Here is an 18,680-nt window from a genome sequence, read left to right as displayed (position 1 = left end):
GGCGCCTGTAATGAAACAAATGTCTCCCTTGTTTCAGGTGGTACCATCTGACGGCGTGGGGGGTGCCGCTCCTCATGGCCTCGCTGCCTCTGCTCAAGGGCTACTACGGGCCGGCCGGCGCCTGGTGGTGAGTCCGGCTTACAACGCCATCGCTTTGCTTTCTCAGCTGCTGACAGCATGTCGAAATCAGCTTTCCTCCTCAGCGTCCCCTCCGTTCGAGGAAGTCCCCGCCCCCCCCTCGCCTTGGCCTGGCTCCAGCGCTCCGACAGGCTCCCTCCCTCATAAGTTTTTATGCGATAAACATTGGCAATTATCGGCGCATCTTTGAACAGTAAAACCCCCGCGCACGCACTCTTTTCTCTCGCTGCGTCGTGTGAATGGGAAAGGCATTATTTGTTTGGAGGGTGGTTAAAGTGGCGCGGCGAGGGGAAGAGGCCGAGGAGAGGAGGAGGAGGCGGCGGCGGCGGAACGAGAATTGGAGCAGAGCCTTAATCTCTGGGCTCCGCTCTCGCTTTCCACTCGCGGCTTATTAATAGCTACAGCTGCACAGTTTTTTTCCCCTCCGCAGTCACAGAAGTCTGTCTTCCGTTCTCGCTCTCTCTCTCTTTCCTTTGTGAAAACCCCCCTTAACATTCTCTCTCTCTCTCTCTCTCTCCCTCCCACTCTCTCTCTCTCTCTCCCTCCCTTTCTCGCTCTCTCGCTCTCTCTTCCCAGCTGGATCACAGACGATCACGTAGCCTGGAGATTTGGGATGTAAGTAGACCCTTTCAGCCCTGCCGTCAAAGCTTCCCCCCAGAGGGAGTGATGGGAAGGAGAGAGGGAGAGAAGGAGGAGGGGGAGGGACGGGGGGAAGGGAGGGAGGGAGGGAGGGGAGGAGATCTGTCCCTGCGGAGAAAAGTGAAAGGGCTGCATGTCGGGGGAGCCTCTGTGTTATTTTTTTTTTCCTCTGGGTGCTTGGCCAAGTCATGTGTGTGTGTGTGTGTGTGTGTGTGTGTGTGTGTGTGTGTGTGTGTGTGTGTGTGTCCATGTCTGCCTCTGCCTTGTCAGATTTAGAGGAGTTGCTACGCTGTGTGTTTAAGTGTTTAGGAAGGCTATGAAGGATTATGCCTGTCGACTGCTTTCTGCAACTGGCCCTAAGTCTGGAAGGGCTCTGCCAATCCCCCAGTGCAGACACACACACACACACACACACACACACACACACATGCATACACACGCACTCCGCTATGAGCCAAGGTAATCGTGTTGCTGCTCGCAGCATCAGCAGGGAATCAATCTTGCTAAACAAATAAACAAACACACACACACACACACACACACACACGCTCGTGCTCGGAACAACACACCGCTATCAGCCGTGCTAAGCGCTGAGCCTGTGTCTCTTTTATCAGCGCCGCTCCGCTCCCCGGCTCTTTCTAGTTTTCCACGCCGCCGTGGCTCGGGGGGACGAGCCGCTCAGAGGATCAGGGAATCTTCATTAGCTCTAATTACATCAAACCAGACGAGAGATTAGAGGCCACGGCAACGCCCGTCAGGAAAACACACACACACACACACACACACGCACATGCACTTCTGACACCTTGCAGGGGAAGAAGGGAGTGAGGGGGGGTTACAGTGTTGAAGGTGAAACAGGAAAGGTGGCGGCGGCGGTGGGGGCGCGCTGTCAGAGCGAGAGAACGAGAGAGAGAGAAATATTCCGAAAGAGACGGAAAGTGGGGCGGCGGGGAGCGACAGGAAGGCGAGGCGCGCGAGAGAAATAGAGATTGCCCTCCTCTCGGCCCACGCCCCGTAGTCTGTCTTCATCAGAGTTCAGCGGAGCGCGCAGACAGGACAGGACAGGGGAGGGCGGGGGGAGGAGTGGAGGAGGATTGAGTTGGGGGGGGGGGGGGGGGTGGAAAAAAAAAAGAGAGGAAGGAGAATGAAAAGCAGAGGACAGCGTTGAGACGGAGGTGCAGAATTTCAGCAGGTTGAGTCAGCACTCCGAGCCGCGCTGAGTCACCGCTCCTCGCGCCTCGTCGTGCCTCATCGCCGTGCAACAGTTTTATTATTGGGAGATTTTCCTGGCAAATGCATGAGGAGAAGTTTGTGCTCAAATCAAAGGCTGTGATATGGCATGCTTTTTTTTTTTTTTTTTAATTTTTGTTTTTAGCGTTTCATCCGGAACCAGGCCAGCCTCTCCACGCACACACACACACACACACACACACACACACACACACACCCCGCTCTTTGTCTTTTGGCCTCCCTCTGACGAAGCGGTCGAACAGGTAGATCGTGATCTCTCGCTCGCCGATAGGATCATCTGGGTCAGAGTTGAAGGCCGGATCGGAGGCCCCCTCGAGCGGCGCAGGCGGGCCGCCGCAGCGCGCTCCTCCTCTCACCCCCCCCCCCTCCCCCTCCCCCCGCGAACGCTTCAATTAAGGCCGCTTTCATCCGAGCCTCATCCCTCACTTCAGAGCGGAGCTGGAGGGGAGGCTCGGGCCGGGGCGGAGAGGCAGAGGGAGAAAGATTACATCTGTGTGTGTGTGTGTGTGTGTGTGTGTGTGTGTGTGTGTGTGTGTGTGTGTGTGTGTGTGTGAGGGTTTACCTCGCTTTCTCCTGGTTTCAGGCTCGCCACCCTCGCTCTCTCGTCATCGCTCCCTCCGTCTCTTTTTTTTTTTTTTTTTTTTTTTGTAAGCCCTCTGCGGTGATCCATCTTTCTGTCTATCCTCCCCTAGTCACTCTCCATCTGCTGCAGTCTCTCCCTCCGCTGTTCCACCCTATTCCTCTCATTCTCACTTTGACCTTATCCCTCTCCCTATCCTTTTTTTTTTTTTTTTTTTCAGAGCCACCCCCCCACCACCACCACCGCCACCTCCCCGCCACCCCCCTCTTCTCTCATTTCTGCTCTCTGTGGTCCTGACCCTCAATCCTCCATCATCCATCCCTCCCTCCCTCTATTCCTGTCCTCACTTTTATCATCCTCTGCCCACAGCCTCTCTCCCTCCCTCTCTCTCTTTTTCTGTCTGCATCTATTTCGTTCTTTCTCTCTTTCTCTTCCCCTCCGTCTTTCTCTCTCTCTCTCACTCTCAGGGTAGTGCTCAGCTGTAGAGCACAGCGGACTCTAATGGCAGATCATTATCATGCTAATTAGAGCACTTTGTAGCTGCCGCTCGTCATTCTCTCCCTCCTCACACCCTCCGAGCCCCCCGCCCTCCCACACGCTATCGTTAAAAGGCCACCCTCCACCCCTCCCTCCTTTTTTTCTCCCCCCATCCTCCCTCCTGTTCCCCCACCCCCACCCCACCCAAGCACCCACCCGCCCGCCGCCGCCGCCGCCCCCCCATCTCTCCATCATTAACGGCGGGACGTGCGCTGGCGTAATTGGACGCCATTTATTCCGGAGAGCGGGTTATTAAATCACACCGAGGTGACGCTCGCTCAGGTCTCCCCTGAAACGCTCTCATCACTCCCATCCCATTGGCAGGCCTGCACACACACACACACACACACACACACACACACGCACACACACACACAACACTGTTTTTCTTTGTATAAGCGTGTCCCTATGCGAGACTTGCGGGAACACGATGTATGAAGCTGCCTTTTTTCCCTTTTCCTGTTACATCTCCGCTCCGAGACGAACGCCTACCCGCTCAGATTCCCCTGCCAATAAAGTGTTTAATTTGATCGTGTTCCGTGAGTTCCTCTCCGCCCCGCCGCCGCAGGCTTGACAGACAAGTGTGGACGCAGGGTAAAATTAGGCCAAAGACCTGATATTTGTCTTTTTTTGAAATATCGCTAAAAGTTTCCGTTTTTAGCACACGGCGCGCCAAGGACTTTGAGGAACAGCGTAGGACACACAGTCCCAACCCGGCCCCGTTTGCGTCTGTCTGTATTTATGGGTCAGGAAGCGATCCAGGATCTGTTCGGAATGCCAGTTAAACTTTTTGAAATCTAACTTTTGCTCCATGATTCATGTTTTTTTTTCTTTCTGTCAGGATCACGAGCAGGTCCATAATTACGCGCTGTTAACGTGGTTTCGGCTCCTCTGCACCGTCAGGTATATCTGACACCTGTAGCGGCGTCTGACTGATGCACACCTTTAGACTCGCGGAGGCGGGGCGGAGCAGCAGCGGGGCCGCGGCTGCTCAGGGCGAGCGAGGGCTCAACAGAGACGAGGTGGCCAGAACCTGTCTGTCAAAAACAAGACAAAGAGCTGTTTTGTGATTAAAGGGAGAGGCTGAAACTCCCTGCGAGCTTACATCACCTTCCGAGAGGTTGCATACTGGTAACACAAAGCTGCCGTTCCCCCTGGTTCTCTTTCATCTGCTCGGGAATACCTGACACATTCTTCTCCCCTGCACCTCCCTCCGTTGCAAACCCCTCATCCCATAGGAATGACTTACATTTCCGGTGCTCTGGAAAGTGTCTTTTGCTCTCGGTCTCCCTCATTCACCAGCTTGGTGACACTGTTCCACTGTGTGTGTGTGTGAGTGGCCAAAGCTACTCTACTCTATTCTATTCTATTCTATTCTATTCTGTGGTTAAAAGTGTCCAAAGGTGCTGAGGGTTGTTTAAACACATATTAGCTGACAAAAATGTGGAATAAACATGTCATCTACCAGCGAGTCGGTCTGATTATAAGACACGGAGACTCCACCGTCAAATCATGTCTTGCCTTTGTTTGCCGGTTGAGTCTGCAGGGTTCTTGTTCTGCACTGCAAAAACTCAAAATCTTACAAAGAATATTTGTCTTATTTCTAGTCAAAATATCCCATTACACTCACCTAAGAAATAACTTGTTTTTAGACAATTTTCACTTTTTCCACTGGCAAATTTTGCCAATGAACCAAGCAAATTTTCAAGTGAAAATTGTCTAAAAACAAGTTACTTCTGAGGTGATCATGTCTTATTTTAAGTGTAATGAGATATTTTGATGAGAAATAAGACAAGTATTCTTGGTAGGATTTTGAGTTTTTGCAGTGTGCAGTGTGTGTAGTTTATATGTCCTTGCCACTTCATGGCCGTCGAACATAATTCTAAACACCACCTCCCGTCTCGCCTGTGCTCCTGAAAAGCACGGTGTAATGCACACACATTTCACTATTCCTGAATTTTCCCCCAGAGAATTAGAGTGTAATCTCAGTGGTATTCCATTCTGAAAAGAGTAAAGTGAAAGAATGTTACCGGGATACGTAAAAGACATCCACCGTATCAAAAGCGGAAAATGAGTTCAGCAACTTCGAAACTCCTACATTTGGAACTTAAATAAACATTTAAAAGGCACAGAAAACCAAGGACACGTAGAATCATGACAAAAAGGCACATTTAATCGAGGTAAGTGCATTCAGGACAAAAGCGCTGGTATTAGGGTGCATCCGATTGTGTTCATACGACAGTGTGCACCGCTGTGTAAGTGCAAAAGTAAGTTGTTATACTGATTTATAAAGATTTGCAGAGAAACTCATCTTAACAATGTCATTTAATCTCACATTCAGTGTTAAAATCTTGTTTTTCTTAAAACAAATGAAAAAAAAAATCAAATCTACCCGTGGGATGAGATAATCCCACTTATTTCCAGCACTAATCAACTTGTTTCCAGAATGTTCTTGAAATATTTTTTGGATGCCCTGATCTGCCTTATTCTGCCTGGTTTTAAGAAATTTATAGTTGTTCCCATAAATAAAACACCGCAACAAGTGAAACTGCATTGGAAATAATCAACTCTAATCATTGAATAATTCTGTTTTTTCTCTGTAACACTCAGATGGTCCTTTGGCCTCAGGGGGGAACCTGGAGGCCAAAGGAAAATCTCAGTATCTTTAACAAAACAGGAGTGATCAGGCTCTGCTGTCCGTCCCCTTGTTTTGAGGTCACTCATCGCCTGCTCGTGTCTGTGCTTTGCAGATGGTACGTGCCTCTATTCAGCCTCATCTTCCTTATGATCTGCTGCTATGCCAGGATCATCTGTGTGGCCAACGCGAGGGTAAGTGCTCAGCATGCAGCCAATCAGTGCCAGGCCCAGAAAGCAGCCAGGCCAGAGTGCTGGCTGGCCATTTAGCTGAATCTGAATCCACTGTGACCTTTTAGCAAATTGGCATCAATGGTCTCTCTGAAAGCCGAGAGAGTACCCTCGCTGTGTTTGTGTGTGTGTGTGTGTGTGTGTGTGTGTGTGTGTGTGTGTGTGTGTGTGTGTGTGTGTGTGTGTGTGTGTGTGTGTGTGTGTGTGTTTGTGTGCGTGTGCATTGTGTTGTATCGTATTTGTAGACCTGTGAGGACCAAATGTTTTACCATGACAGAAAGAGGAAGAAAATCCTCGTTTCTTAGAGCTGCAGTTTCAGGGCTAGGACTTACATTTAGGACATAGGGTTAAAATTAGAATTAGGATTAGGTTTAAATTAGGCTACAAATTAAGATTTGCGATTAGGGTTAAAGGAGCATCATGGCGTTTTTTGCATGTTTTCTTGCTTAATGCAATTTATGTATACTTCCTATTACTATTGATCATTTTCCAAAGCATGGCAGACCTTTTGAGATGTTTTGAATTTGCTCATTGCCATTCCATTAATTTCATTACAGCACAAAAATAATTTTCAGAGACTTGAGACTTGCCTCAAGGCGATGGTATGGAATGGCAGAGCCCCTCCACACACAGTCTGAGCAGTCTGGACAGATTTAAACCCCAAACGTCTAAAATTCAGGCCAAAATATCTGCATTTTTTTTTTTTTTTTTAAGCATACACAACTTGAAAAAAAATACGACTCCTCTCACTATTTGTCTGCTCAAGTCCAAATGTTCTCTAATATTGTAATTAATTGGGTTAGTTAGGTAAACATACTGTAAGGGCTTCATTGTATCGAAGTTACTTTATCCTACCAAAACAGCGTCACATTCATCATTTAGTTGGGAAGTCAGACCCAGAGGACAAATGTGGACACTAGACACTGAAAGAATGATGTCAGTTTAGTTGGTTTTTGGTTTAAAAAAAAAAAAAAATTATGATAGTGTGGCTAACTACAAAGTAAGACATTCATTTTGTGATGTATCCGTCGGGGCGTGAATGCACCATCGCTCTGTTTGAACGTGACGATGCTTTCCAATGCAGAGACGTCCACACCACAGAAAATATGTCTCCGTTTCACAAAACTCAAGGTAAACATCCATGACTCCGTGTGAACACCAGCACAAACGTCAGAGCAGGAGCGAACTTTGACCTCAGTGTGTGTGTTACAGAAAATATGGTAATCCAGTAATGATATAAATATCTTAAAAAGCACGGTGCGCTGTAAAGAGAGCCGTACGGTAAATGGACTCAAGTATGCAAAAAGCGCCAGTATGGTCCTCGGAGATAGGAATGTCTTAAGTATAGTAATAGTGTAGTAATTAAGTATATTATGTATAGTAATAGTGTAGTAATTAAGTATATTATGTATAGTAATAGCAGCATTACATGTGGTAAAGGGTGTGTGGGTGCATCCGTGTGTTTTGTGTGCACGTGTGTTTGTTTGCCTTGCATGCAGAACGGCAAGGACTTTGCAGCTCAGGCCACTGGGGCGAAACTTCCCTCCCTCCTCTTTGTGTGTGTGTGTGTCTGCCTCTCCTTGCTTTCATTCCTCTCATCTCCTCCCTCCCTTTTGGCTCATAACTCGGAGTGGTTTGCCACAGCGAGGGTGCAGCCGGAGCCCCGGAGGCAGCATTCCACAAGGCTCACATAGCTGCCATTCCCGGGGCCTGATGACACCGCACGCCACGGCGCGCGGTGCCGGGCGGCGGGGGCGCTCGCACGCCGCTGTGATTTTTTTTTTTTTTTTTTTTTTTTTAGCCCCGCACGTGCGGCGCCGGCGGGGCGACGGATGATTGATACATCAAATCTGAATCTAAAAAGCCGCAGCCGCCTCACAGTGGAAAGGGCTCTGCCGCACACGCCGACGTCGGTGTGTGCGGCGGAGTGGCCGCGGGTAGATCTGCGGGTCGTCTGTCGGCTGCAGGCGAGCGAGTAGCTGAGGGGAAAGGAAAGCAGCAGAGACCACACAGCCCTTTATCATGGATGTGATAAAGAGAATAAATGAACGTAGCTGCTTTGCAACCTGCATCTCATAACTCATTCTGCTCACAGCGCTCGGCCGTCTCTCCTTCTTTCTCCCCCCTCTCTCCCTCTCTGTTTTCCTTCTCATTTTTTTTCCTCTTCTCACCCTCTTTTCCTGTCGGCCTCCATCTCTCTCTCTCTCTCTCTTCTCCCTTCCCTCTCCCTTTTTGCTTTCTCTATCATATTTATGAAGAGCTCAAGCCTTATCTCTTTGCAGCTGCAGGCTGTCTCACTTGAAAGAATTTCAAAAGCTTTGAACGCGGGGTAGGTGGCGACAGAACGGAGAGCGGGATAAAGTAGAGGAGGCTCGGAGAGAGAGAGAGAGAGAGGGAGAGGGAGAGGTGGGATGTTGGCCGGACGGAGAAGTTTCTCCACTTTCACAGGGGCGTACTCGGATTACCAGGGTGGTGGTGGTGGCGGGTGAAAATGACTGAGTGGCTCATTAGTTTACCAAGTCGGTGTCGTTTCCATCAGGATTATTAGAAAAACGTAGACGCATTCAGCGCGAGTGTGTGAGCGTGCGCTAACTAGGGGGATTTGAAAGCTAATGAGTCATTATCTGGCCAGACAGAGAGGGTCTGGGAGTGCGGCATAGTGTGTGTGTGTGTGTGTGTGTGTTTGTGAGTGTGTGTGCTGTAGATGCGATGCTTACACGCACACTCAGCCTCACACCTCAACGCTCAGCCCCGTCGAATCGCTTGCCTCTCGGTTACACGGCTCAATGAGAGATTGCGAGGCCGGCCGGGCACACACACACACACACACACACACACACACACACACAGACATCGGAGACCTGGCCGAAGCCTAATGATATTGCCACTTATTATCGGCCCGCGTTGATTTTGATGGATCGCGGCGCTCAGCTCGACAGCCCAGGGTTGCTGTGGAGCACGTTTGGCTTTAACGACCCTCTATCTTTCTTGCTGCACTGCACAAACACACACACACACACACACACACACATGCACACACCTTGGTCACACACAGACTTACAATGACAATCATGTCAGCGCAGAGAAACCATGGCAACGTTGAGTTAATAAATAGCTGAATGGAGGAGCTGTGAGCGCATATCGTTCGTGCTGCCTCTTTGCGTGTGTGTGTGTGTGTGTGTGTGTGTGTGTGTGTGTGTGTGTGTGTGTGTGTGTGTGTGTGAATGTACGTGTGCACTTGCATTTGTGTGTACAGCTCCAACCGGGCCTCCAGAGATTTGTCTCTGATTTCTTGGGTTACATAAACCTTCTGGCTCCCTGTGGCCCTCCCCCCCCCCACACACACACACACCGCACCCTCTTCCCACCATGACAAATTTCCGCCTTGTGTGTGTGTGTGTGTGTGTGCGCATGCACGTGCGCGCGCCTCTCTATTGACATTTTCCCTGCATTCCCCGGAGAGCGGAGACAGAAGAGGAGCGAGAAGTATTCCCACGTCGTCTCCAGAGAGCTCAGATCTGCCATGTTTGCTCCACTTTTTCCTTTTTCTTTACCACTTTTTTAAAAAAAAAAAAAAAAAAAAGAAAGAAAAAAAGAAAAAAGAAAAAAAAATCTCCCCTTTCTCTACCTCCCTCGCATTTTTCTTTTTCCTCATGTCATCTCGTGTGCGGTGATGCTGATCAGTCCCCTCTCGCTGGAGATGCTGGGAGCTGTTACGGCGCTCTGGTGTGAATTAGGCGCTTTTCGCGGGGAGGGGGGGTGGGGGGGGAAGGTGCAGGGGTTTTGTCTCCGTGCGAGTTCCAGATTTGATGTGTGTTCCAGCTCCCAGCATGTTTGAATTGATTTCATACTGAACGCAAGGAGCGCTACACCCATCTATGGAGAAAAAAAAAAAACAAATAATTGATTTAAATAATTGAATAAATCAGTGTCAATGTAATTTCCCTGACTCTATTTTTATTTATTTATTTATTTATTTTTTGTCTCTGCTGCACAGATGCAGTCGTGGCTGGGAACCTTCAACCCAGAGAGAGAGCGGCGAAAGGTAAAGGCCTGTGTGGCAATCATATTTCTCAACACACACACACACACAGACACAGGGACACGCACACACGCATGCACATGCAGAACGTGAGGATTAGAGTGTGTGCAGGATTAGCCGTCGGGGTCACGCTGGGTAGGTGTCACACACAGTGGGGAGCAGTTTGACCCCAAAACGCCCACTTTTTCATTCTTTGTGTGTGTGTGTGTGTGTGTGAGTGAGCGCACACACACACACACACACACGTGAAAATCTGTGGAGCTGCAGTGGCGCTCTGCTCTTTCCCTGACCTTCTTGAATGAGCACGAGAGAGCAGAGTAAAAATGAGGAGCTAAATTATATTCATGCCATGAGAAGACAGATTGAGAAATATGAGACCAGTTGTTAAAAAAAAAAAAAAAAGAAATGGAGAAAGGGAAGAATAGGTGGGATAATAGGTGAGAGAATTAGCTCCTCTATCTGTTTTTTTTTTTTTTTTTTTGTGCAGACTTTTTTCCTCTTCCTTCAGTTTAAATTGAATAATGGATATTATGTATAACGCTGGTGTGGTGGGGAAAAGCTGGCCGTGTCACTTAGAGTCCTTTTCTTCTCTTGAACGGTTTGATTGCTTGTCGCTTTTTCTACGGTGTCATTTATTTTGTATTTTAATGGTTTTATTCCGTTTTTATCTTCACATTTTAGCGACATTATTTATGAATGACTCTTTGAACGTCTCTTTATTTATCTCATCGTATACGCTGCAGGTCTGCGTGTCTTAGTCAAAATCTTACCAAGATTATTTGTCTTATTTCAAGTCAAAAATGTCTTATTTCTAGTCAAAATATCTCATTACACTTAAAATAAGACATGATCACCTCAGAAGTACATTGTTTTTAGACAATTTACTGTCTTTGCTTGTTTCATTGGCAAAATTTGCCAGTGGAAAAAGTGAAATTTCACTTGAAATAAGTGAAAATTAGCTAGAAACAATAAACAAATTTTGCCAATGAAACAAGCAAATTTTCACTAGAAACGAGAGACAATCGTCTAAAAACAAGTTACTTCTGAGGTGATCATGTCTTATTTTAAGTGTAATGAGATATTTTGACTAGGAATAAGACATTTTTGACTTGAAATAAGACAAATAATCTTGGTGAGATTTTGACTTTTTGCAGTGAATCTGTGGCGGTTTTTAAGTTTCTAGGCAGATTTTCCTCTTCGGGGCGATAATGGTCATCGCCTTGATCCGTCAGTGCCTCACGTCCTGTCGCGAGCTCCTTCAGCCACTCACCGAACTCTTAACCTGCTCATTCATCGTAAATCACCTGAGATGGGGGGAAAAAAACGATAAATATTTAAAAGGTGAAATCCACTCAAACCCGAGTAGCCTGAAAAGTGACAGTTCTTAATAACGCCTTTAAATCTTTCACGCTGCTCCTTGTAGACCTTCCTCTCCTCCTCCTCCTCCTCTTCGTTCCACTGTTCTTTCCACAGTCCCTCCCCCCCTCCCTTTACCCCCCTCTTCCCTCCTCCCTCACCACCCTGCTGGGGGGGGGGGTCAGAGCAGCAGGGTGACGGGAGGGGAGAGCAGGTTAGGGTTAAGGTTATGTAGATGCTGCCCCTAAGTGGCAGATGTAATTACTGCACGCTGAACTGGCGTAACCCTCCACATGTTGTTCCCCATGTTGTGAATGACGAATGTGTGTGAGTGTGTGTGTGTGTGTGTCGCAGCCACCCCCACAACACACACACACACACACCACCCGTGCGGGCTAATTGCCGTGCGTAACGCAGGGTGTAAATAAATCAGCAGTGGTTTTCATCACACTCGCTGTTCCCTCATCTTTCTCTCTTTCCCAGTTGCTCTATTTCTTTTTTTCTCCCCCCCCTCCTCCTCTCTCAGCCTTTCACTTCTCCCTCTTGCTCTCTCGCTTCCTCTCTCTCTCTCTCTCGCCCTCACACACACACATACCCAGCATGAATAAAGCAGCAAGCCAGGTTCATGGGCATGAATATTTATGAGTGTTTATGCACGCGCTGCGATGCTTTAAAACAACAACAGCCTCCCCAATCGCAGTTGCCAGGCTAGCGAGCGTTGGCGTGTGTGTGTGTGTGTGTGGGTGTGGATGTGTGTGTGTGCGCGTGTGTGTGTGTACCAGCAGGTGTAAACTAGAGAAAGCAATTCCTGCTGGGTGTCTGAAGACCGCTGGCTCTGGTGATTTCATTCACTTCCCTGCATCCCTCCACCTCCCTCCATCCCTCACACGTTCTCTATTACTATGACACACACACACACACACACACACGCTTCTCATGTTTCTTGCTCACACATGCTCTTTCCTGCGTTCGCCTTTCTTGATGTATTTTTCTCTCTGACTCAGCCTCGCTCCGTTCCTCTCGCTCTCTCTTAATATTTGGCCCGAGTGCTGACGTACATAACCAGTGTTGGCGGTTATCAGGGATGTCAGTCACATGGCAGTAACACAGCTGTGTGTGTGTGCGTGCGCGCGTGTGTGTGTGTGTTTCTTTAGAGGTTTATCTGCGGTCATGCATGAGCACTTGCACAGACACACACACACACACACCTCACAAAGTCTTGCAGCAACGCAGGTCGGAGAGAGGGCGTTTTGAAAGAGAGTTTAAGTCAGCTTGCACGCATGTACACTCACACACACACACACACACACACTCACACACACACACCAGCTCAGTGCCGTTGGGTAGCGACAGAGCTGGCTGAGCAAACAGCGGGCTGCTTGTTCGTTATCTTCCCGGGGTGTTTGTTTACTGATCAACATAAGCTTTGCCGTGAGTCACAATGGGATGTGTGCGCGCGCGTGTGTGTGTTTGTGCATACGTGCAAGCATACGCTCACATGCTCAACCTTGTGTCCTGGTGTGTGTGTGTGTGTGTGTGTGTGTGTGTGTGTGTGTGTGTGTGAGTGTCTCTCCTCTTTTATTCATTTTTTTTTTTTTTTTTTTAGTTTGGTGCATAAACAAGTGCCGCGTTCACCCATAGACGTGTTATTTTAAGCGTTTCCTGCAGGTTTAACGTTGAATTTTAAATTAAATTACATTTACATTACATTATACGTGTAATGTGCGGCTGACATTATGTGGAGAGACTCCGCAGTGACTGAGCAAGTAGGAGAGCTCAGTTTCTTCCTCAAGGGCATATATATGTGTAAAAAAATATATATATATATGTTTCAAACCTGTGACCCTGAGACATTCACAGCTCTACCCTCCTTACCCCGTTTTTAACCCGACATTTTAGCTCTGCTTTTTAAATCCGTCAGCTGTCTCGTAGAATGATAAATTATCATTAAATCACCAGCTGCTGGATGGGACAGAAATTTGAGTGCACGTTGAACGATAATGTTAGAGAAGACGCTGTGTTTCGGTCGGGTCGGAGGTTTAAAACACCCGCTGACTTAAAGATGAAATATGTGGTCCACGACTTCCACTGATGTAAACACCATCACCTGCTCTTTTTAACGGCTACCATATAAATCGTGTATTTTTTGGTATGAAAGACGCAGCTTTGAGACTTCAGCAGAATCCCCACAAGGGCTTCATTTTGCTTTTTATCTTCAATATCAGTCAGTCTGCGGATTGTGTTTTTGATTTACCGATTAATCGTTAAATTAATAAAATGACAAAAATAACGACACGTGCCCATTACAGGGTAATGAAGTGAAGCCCAAAGTGATGCCTTAAAATTGCGTCCTTAGTCTGACCAGAAGCCAAAAACACCTCGCCGTATTCATTTTTAATTATATTTGTATTTCTTATATGTACTTATTTTTATTATATCATTATTATAGTAATTGTGTGACCGTGTTCACACTTGGTTTTAGCGTCTTGGGTGATCCAGTCACAAGTTGACAGCACTGTGCAGCTAAGCTCAGGTGGAAATTGGGACCAATGCACGTTGGGATCCGATCATTCAAACCACCTTCAGAGGTGTTCAGGGCGGCACTGGGTCATGTAGCATTTTGAGTAAATGTTAATGTGTCCCAGTGCATCCCTGACACATTGGTACGACCACCTGGTCAACTCCGACATAAAAATTTCCTTTAATCACAAAGCCAAAACACGCACTTGTTTTTTTTTTTTTTTTAATAGACTGGTGTCCTCTTTTTCTTCTAGACAGTGACTATCTAGCACTCCTGTTTGCAAAGAGGCTTAAATTGGCTTGAGACCCTATGAGTTAATTGTTTTTGGAGTTTCGTGTTATTTCTGGAGTCACAAAATATAGCCACATGCGGTCACTGGAGATGAAAGGATAATGCCAGGGGTGAACATCAATCCGTTTGCCTCGGCTGTCCGCCTGTGATCACATCACCGTAGAAGGACGTTAATAGCAAGTGTGAACACAACCCCTGATATTTGTGGCTTGAGGTCGGCCGTGTTGGTCGGTTTGACCGTGAGTCTGTCTGTTCAACACCTCCAGGTCACAATCTGTGGTCATATTGGCATGAACTTTGGCGAGTGCCTCCACGCTCCGCAGAGGATGAACCCTGTCGGTTTTTGCAGCCTCTCACTTTCCCTGTAGAATTACACTTAGGACAAAATGTCAACTCATGAAATTTAATTAGTGAAGTGCCATATTTGGTTAGTGTACACTGCAAAAACTCAAAATCTTACCAAGAATATTTGTGTCATTATAATGAGATATTTTGATTAGAAATAAGACAAATATTCCTGGTAAGATTTTGAGTTTTTGCAGTGTATTCACTCCCCAAAGGAAGATCCTTCTTGATCGTTGTGACCCAAGGTCAAACATTTGAGTTATACACAACGTATCTCTAAATATAATGGACGGATTGCCAAGTAACTCACCAGATGTACTCCTGCTTCCCGGGAAATGAACCCTCTCAATTTTGGTGTCACCATCACCTTTCCTTGAGCACTATCTTTAGGCCAAAATATATCAGGCGGATTGCCGGGTTAGGGTTAGGGTTAAGTGACACTTAGCCTTAACACAATGTTTGACACAAAATATTGTGATCCTGCTTCTGTTTGGTCACAGTTTTTAACCTCAAAGGTCCAGAGTCAGTTGCCATGGTTGCCAATTCCAGGACATGTTTTTGGGGGGATGTCTTATACTTTCTGGCAGAACACATCCCAGTTCACCAGTTGGGACCAAAATTCACCTTCTAATGGGGCAAAGAGCAAAGATGGTTGAACTCGACCGAGCTGTGTAGTGCAAGGCATTGTGATTATTTCAGTTTTTACAGTTCTGCAACCCTAAAACCTGTAAGTGAAGCCAAAATCTTTAAAAACGAATAAAACACAAATTTTCTCCTCCATTTTTTAAAAAAAAAATTGTATTGTAAAGTCATGAAAATGAAACTTGTTCCAAAGCCATAGGGTTACCATGCACTTTGATGAGCACATCCATGCTCCCCGGAGAATGAACCCTCTGAATTTTGGTGACCTCATGACCTTTCCTGCAGCACCGCCCCCGGCCCAAAATGTCAAATTTGCACACGAGATATCACAAACTCTAATTAGCGCACCGCCGTGGTATTTGTAAAATTCACTCCCACTCCCCGGAGGAAGTTCCTCTCGATTTTGATGACGCCATTTCCTCGCCACCCTCGGGACGAAACGTCAAATTTGATGTCTCAAAATCTATCGGGTGGATTTGCCATTGAATTTGGGGAATCCATGCGTCCGTGCTCCCCGGCGGACGAACCCTGTCAGCTTTGGTGACCCCATTACTTTCCCTCTAGCGCCACCCTCAGGCCAAACTGCGCAGGACATGCAACAAGGCACCGACAGCAGAGGGCTCACGCTTGTTCCTCGACAAATTATTAAACGGATTAATCAATCGACTCAGTATTTCAGCACGAGTTCTCATGGGCCTGGAAAATCCTTGAAAGTTTAGAGATTTTAGAAAGTTTGCGACAATTACTGTGCGGTCCTTGAAAGCGCTTGTTTTTTTTTTCTCTCATTTCTCGCATCAATACTTCACATCCTAAAAGCAGTAAAACCCTGCAGTGGATCTTTGCGTCGATACAGATGTGGCTTCAAAACGTTTGCCGTAATATCAAGGCTTAAAAAAACACGAGGCTTTTATGATGCCTAATTTATTACCTCAGAACGCGGCCATTTTTTTTTTAGTTTCTGGATTTCACCAAGCGAGGCCTTGAGAGCCGCTGAGACGTCTGTGAATTTGGATTCCAAGCGAGCGGGGAGACCCTGACGCTGCTGGTTGTTGTCGGAGCCGGCTCTCTCTCTCTCTCTCTCTGCAGTCAGAGTGTAAAATGGATTGGCTGAGATGAGCGCGCGGGTGTTGGGCGGGCGGGGGTGGGGGCGGGGGGGGTGAGGGTGAGGGGAGGGCTGCTGCCGATAACCGTCTGTAATCTAACGCGCGTCATTAACGGTGGGACCGCCGTGCCCGCAGCACATAATTACGGTTTCATTCCCCTCTGCTTCCCGAGGAGCGCAGGGGCCTCTGACACGGGAGGATTGTGATTAAAAACAGGAGGCTCTTTAGCCGCTCGTCGCCCTCCCTCCCTCCCTCCTCCTCCTCCTCCTCTTCCCCTCCCCCGTCCTTCTCCACCTCCCTCCACATCCTCTCCCCCTCCTCCTCCTCCTCCCCTCGCCAATTTCTATCGGAGATTATTGGGCTCCGAATGCTTTCAGAATTGATTTCTGAACATTTCAAAGAGCCTTTTCCTGTGAGACCGCTGCTTTGTGAGGATGAAGGTTTTTTTGTTGTTGTTGTTGTTGTTTGTTTTGTTCTCTTTTTTTTTTTTTTTTTTTTTGGGACTCATGCACCCACATGCATGCAGCACACACACACACACACACTCACATCTCTGTCGTTTTCCATTTAGCAATCCTCGGCCCCTTGTCCTGCCCTTTTCCTGTCTCTCCCAGCGAGACCCTGCACACACACACACACACACACACACACACACACACACACGTTTGTGATGATAAAAGACAGTTCTTGACATGACCGGTGATGTCACAGCTTCCCATGGCAGTAGACGCTAATAGGAGGCCTCAGCTTATATTTGCATTTGGTATATATATTTTTTTTCCTTTTCTTTTTTCCTTTTCCCTTTTTCTTTTTTTTTGGGGTGGGGGTGGGGGGCGGGGAGGGGGCTGCTGCTGCACCCACTTCACAGCCCTGCGATGCGCAAATAAAGCGCGAGGCTTCACCGCTTGCTCACATGCAGCCAGCGTACCTTATGCTGCGAAAACTCCTCTGTTATATTTAATACTCAACATTGGATGTGGGCACACCCACACACACACACACACACACACACACACACACACACAGACACAGGCACACACACACAAGATAAAATACCACCGGGGGGCTCTCGTGATTTTCATTTGAATTGTTTAAAACGCCTGCGTTAAAGCTTGCACGCCTCGGGGTCTTTCTGGTGAGTAATTAATTTCCAGCATGTGGGGGTAGAGAGACTGGAGCTCGTGGGCCTGCCTCCTGGCTCCGAGTGTGTGTGTGTGTGTGAGTGTGTGTGAGAGAGAGAGAGAGCGAGAGTGAGGCAAATGCGCTGGCTCGGCTACTGCGTCCATGCCTACGGGGAGAGGAGAAGGAGGGAAGGAAAAAAAAAAAAAAAAAAAAAAAAGCAGCACTGCACAGAAAATCGATTCGGGGGGCCCTTCGCCTCTCAGCCTCTTCCGGACCGCCAGAGTCCTCCTCCTCTCCCGGGAATTAGATAGCGGCTTGTAAAAGCTCTCCAGCACGAGGCTCCCCCCGTCACCGTGGCGACGCCCGCCCGCCCCGCCCCGCCCGCCCCGTCCCGTCCACCACATTGAATCAGCCCTTTAACTTTATTGAAAATATCGGCTTCCCGTTTAATTGGAATCCTCTGTTTCCTCTCATAACTTCAGGATATTGCGTATTATCAGCAGGTTAATATTTTATTTGGGTTTAATCGTCCTTTTCCTCGCGAGCCGCCCGGTGTGTGTGTGTGTGTGTGTGTGTGTGTGTGTGTGACGTTTCTCTATTTGGGTCAGTCGTGTTACTCTCTCTCTCGCCCCGACAGATTTCCTTGGCGGAGGAGATCAAGCCGCTGAAGTGGTACCCCTCCGTTTACCTGCTGGTGTCCCTCTTTCCTCTCATCAACAGGTAACACACACACACACACACACACACACACACACACACACACACACACACACACACACACACATCCCGGTGCGGCAGGTAGCTCCAACTCCACGCTGCTGTTGTTTTATTTGCATGTCGGCCTCACCCTGTTATCTTCCATTCACTCTTATCTCTTTCCAAGCCGTCACCCCCCCCCCCCCCCCCTCCTCCTCCTCCCTCCTCCTCCCTCCCTCCCTCCTTCCTCCTCCTCCTCCTCTCTGCTCTGTCCAATCCTGCTCTCTCTTATCTGAACTCTCAGAAAGCTCCGGCTCTGTCTGTGGCGGTGTCGACGGAGATCGTGTGTGTGTGTATGTGTGTGTGTGTGTGTGTGTGTGTGTGTTGCTTTATTGGCTTTTTAAAGCCGGCGCTCGGCCGGGCCTGGGCTGGGTGGGACGGGGGCGGGTGGTCCCGTAAATGATAACCCCGGCGCTGTTATTACTCCCTCGCGCTCCTTCCTCTCCCTCTCCCTCTTTCTTTCATTTTCCGTCTCTCTCTCTCTCTCTCTCT

The 18,680-nt window shown here is 48.0% G+C and overlaps 1 protein-coding gene across 2 annotated transcripts in view; it reads left to right on the top strand.

The window, feature by feature from the left end:
• The window catches only part of LOC115379654 (cyclic AMP receptor-like protein A), a 59,867-nt gene that overhangs the window by 15,584 nt on the left and 25,603 nt on the right, over window positions 1–18,680 (top strand). Inside the window, exons 7-11 of one of the 2 annotated variants that reach the window (XM_030080450.1) lie at window positions 38–127; window positions 715–753; window positions 5,896–5,974; window positions 10,008–10,055; window positions 18,070–18,152. In XM_030080450.1, the coding sequence (XP_029936310.1) occupies window positions 38–127; window positions 715–753; window positions 5,896–5,974; window positions 10,008–10,055; window positions 18,070–18,152 (339 nt within the window). The remainder of the gene's footprint in view (window positions 1–37; window positions 128–714; window positions 754–5,895; window positions 5,975–10,007; window positions 10,056–18,069; window positions 18,153–18,680) is intronic. The other variant, XM_030080452.1, reaches the window with a different exon arrangement.

Source organism: Myripristis murdjan, chromosome 21, assembly GCF_902150065.1.
Source record: "Myripristis murdjan chromosome 21, fMyrMur1.1, whole genome shotgun sequence".
Classification (NCBI taxonomy): Eukaryota; Metazoa; Chordata; class Actinopteri; order Holocentriformes; family Holocentridae; genus Myripristis; species Myripristis murdjan.
Note: the sequence above shows the minus strand (reverse complement) of the source record. Positions and strands in the feature narration are given on the sequence as shown.